Source organism: Martes martes (assembly GCF_963455335.1).
Source record: "Martes martes genome assembly, chromosome: 7".
Lineage (NCBI taxonomy): Eukaryota > Metazoa > Chordata > Mammalia > Carnivora > Mustelidae > Martes > Martes martes.
Window position 1 is genome coordinate 50,973,619 of NC_137894.1, and position 3,054 is coordinate 50,976,672.

Here is a 3,054-nt window from a genome sequence, read left to right on the forward strand (position 1 = left end):
TCACATACTTCTAGAAGTTTTCTCATTTCATCTGTATGATATGTAAAATATAGATTGTTATGGTGTTCTCATAATTTCTTTAGATATTATTCTGACTGTTGATAGGATGACAAGGATGACAGAATCTAGTGAGGAAATATGAACAAATTTATTTTCTTTATTGAAATTGACATTATTGAAATTTTTGTGCTAGGTGTGATGTTGGGTTCTGGAGTTATAGAAATTAGTAAAACATAGGCCCTGCTCTTAAAAAATTGACAGTCTATTAAGAATAGGGAGGCATGTAGGATTGATTTATGAATAGCTAAGTAAAACACAAGAAGAAAATCATGTTCAATAGAAGTACACACAATGTGCTATGGAAAAGACAGTTAATTTCACCTGGGGAAAGGCTTCATTGATGACTGGATATTTAGAATTTTGAAACACCTTCTTCAAAATGTTCACATCTGTTTGCCAGTTTCTTAACTGCTTACTGACAGGAAGTTCACAGTCTGAACTCATCTGGGAATAAGACATTAACATTACAGACCAGTTTTATGAAACTCCTAGAACTTTCTTCAAGGCATCCTTCATTTCTTTATTCCGGAGGCTGTAGATCATGGGGTTGAAAAAGGGGGTCAAAACTGAGTAGAATAGAGTAGTGAACTTCTGCATTCCCTCTGCTTGTCCTGACCCTGGGCTCACATATGTCATCATGACAGAACCATAGAAGAGAAGCACAACAGCCAGATGAGAGGAGCAGGTAGAAAAGGCCTTCTTCCGGCCAGCAACTGAGGGCACCTGCACTACGGCCCTCAGCACTAGGGTATAGGAACCTATAATGTAGAAAAAGGTAGCGAAGATGAGGAGGGAACTCATGGTGCCACATATGAGAACTGTCCCTGGGATTGGGACACAGGCTGAAGCCAAGGCCAGCAGAGGACCCAGGTCACACAGAAAGTCATCAATTACATTTGGGCCACAAAATGGTAGCTGGGTAACAAGTATCACTGGGATCAGAAACCAGAGAAAACCATAGACCCAGCAAAAAATGACCAGGCTACAGCAAAACTTAATAGTCATGACCGTAGGATAGTGCAGGGGGTGGCAGATTGCCAGGAACCGGTCATAGGCCATGATGGACAGAAATAAACATTCGGTTGTGCCCAGTGAGAAGAAGAAGTACAACTGGAGGAGGCACCGAGCAAAGGAGATGGTTTTGGTCTGGGAGAGGAAGTTGGCCAGCATGTTGGGCACATCAGAGTTGACATAGCAGATTTCCAGAAAGGAGAAGTTAGCTAGCAGAATGTACATCGGGGTGTGCAGCTGGCGGTCCCAGCGCACTGCACACACGATGGCCATGTTTCCAAGGAGTGTCAGGATATAAGTCACAAAGAATATGGAAAAGAGGAGGAACTGTATTTCCCAGCGGCAAGGGAAGCCCAAGAGGATGAATTCACTCACAGTGTGAGAAATATTTCTGGCCTCTGAAGTCATTTCCTTCTGTCCTGTGAGGATTACAGCAGAAGTCACGTGTACAGAGGGAATTATGCCTCCTGACTCCTCCCCAGGAGACAGTGCATTTTCTTGATAGGAGAGGGAGCCTGGACCAAAGGTTCCTATTTTTTTTTTTTTTTTTGGTGCTCCAAAAATACATTTGTTGAGTATACTCTTCTATAATTGACTCTTCACTTTTAAACAGCATACAGACCACCCTCAATCTATATACTAAATATTGGTAAATATTTTGAAGAAAGTTTTCTTTACGTTAAAATAGAAATTCAGGTACTTCCTTTCTGCATCTCTCATTGGGGTGTCCAGTGTGCCCAGCTTTGGAGAACATTCTCTGTTGTCTAGCCTGTACAAATAGGTGGCTGACTGAAGGTAAACTGAGATATAAACATTGATGTTGGCAATTCAACTACAAAACAAATTAGAATTGACAGCTTTACTGGACAAAACAGTACTATCAGGGCGCCTGGGTGGCTCAGTGGGTTAAAGCCTCTGCCTTTGGCTCAGGTCATGATCCCAGGGTCCTGGGATCGAGTCCCTCATTGGGCTCTCTGTTCAGTGGGGAGCCTGCTTCCTCCTCTCTCTCTGCCTGATCTCTGCCTACTTGTGATCTCTGTCTGTCAAATAAATAAATAAAATCTTAAAAACAAAACAAAACAGTGCTATAGGATAAGTGACAGAAATGAGAGAACATGAGGCTTTGAAGCCAGCTATGAAAAAAAACAACAGAGCGACTTTAAGCATGTTCCAATTTAGTTACATTAAGTGACCATTTATAGGCCATTAGTATCTATTCTCTGTGTGTAGGATACTGTCACATGGGCTCCAGGGTTTGATATTATTAGAACCATATGAGGGAGCCTTTGAAATGTGTGGGCTCCACCTGGGTTTGGAACCCACTGGTATGGTAGAGCACACATTTGGAGACATTACAGTTCTTGGATTTGTACTGCCTAAGGAGTATTTTCTCAGGAAATAGCTTAAGTTCTGAGACTATGTTTCTTTCTCTTTAAAATATGAATAATCATACTTCCACAGCCAGGATGACCTGAAAATTGAATAAAATTATATATGCAAAAGCAGTTTAAAAATTATAAAATGCTACCAAAATATAAGCTATTCTAAGCTGTTCAGGGCTTATTCTGCTAGATGTTACACTCCTTTGTAAATCTTATAAATTAGGCTTATTTTAAAGTGCTAAAGAATGTTTTTCCTTGTGGAATTTTAGCCAGTGACAGGTTCAGGACATGTCTTATGTGTGTTGAGTTCCTGTGTGAGTACATGTGTATGTGTATGAATAAGAGATGTTTCTCAGTCCTCTCAGACCACACCAAATGCAACTCCCTTAGAAGCTTCTTTGAAGTCCATTTTTTGCCCATCAGACACACTAGAGGCTTCTTTTTAGTAGACTGTTTCTTGGCAAGGTCACCATTGCAGTCTTAGATGATAGGATCATTTTTCTGATGGCTACACCATAGTGGGTATTAAGGCTACATACTTTTTTTTTTCCAAAGATTTTATTTATTTATTTGACAGAGAGAGAGATCACAAGTAGGCAGA

General features: G+C 40.6%; 1 protein-coding gene across 1 annotated transcript; it reads right to left on the reverse strand.

The window, feature by feature from the left end:
- Positions 1-537: 537 nt before the first annotated feature.
- LOC308346797 (olfactory receptor 11H6-like) lies at positions 538-1,479 on the reverse strand (the record flags this gene model as incomplete). The annotated part of the gene is made up of 1 exon (XM_080809841.1): positions 538-1,479. One exon carries the CDS (start codon positions 1,477-1,479, stop codon positions 538-540), a length of 942 nt encoding a protein of 313 aa, XP_080665967.1.
- Between the last annotated feature and the right edge of the window lie 1,575 nt (positions 1,480-3,054).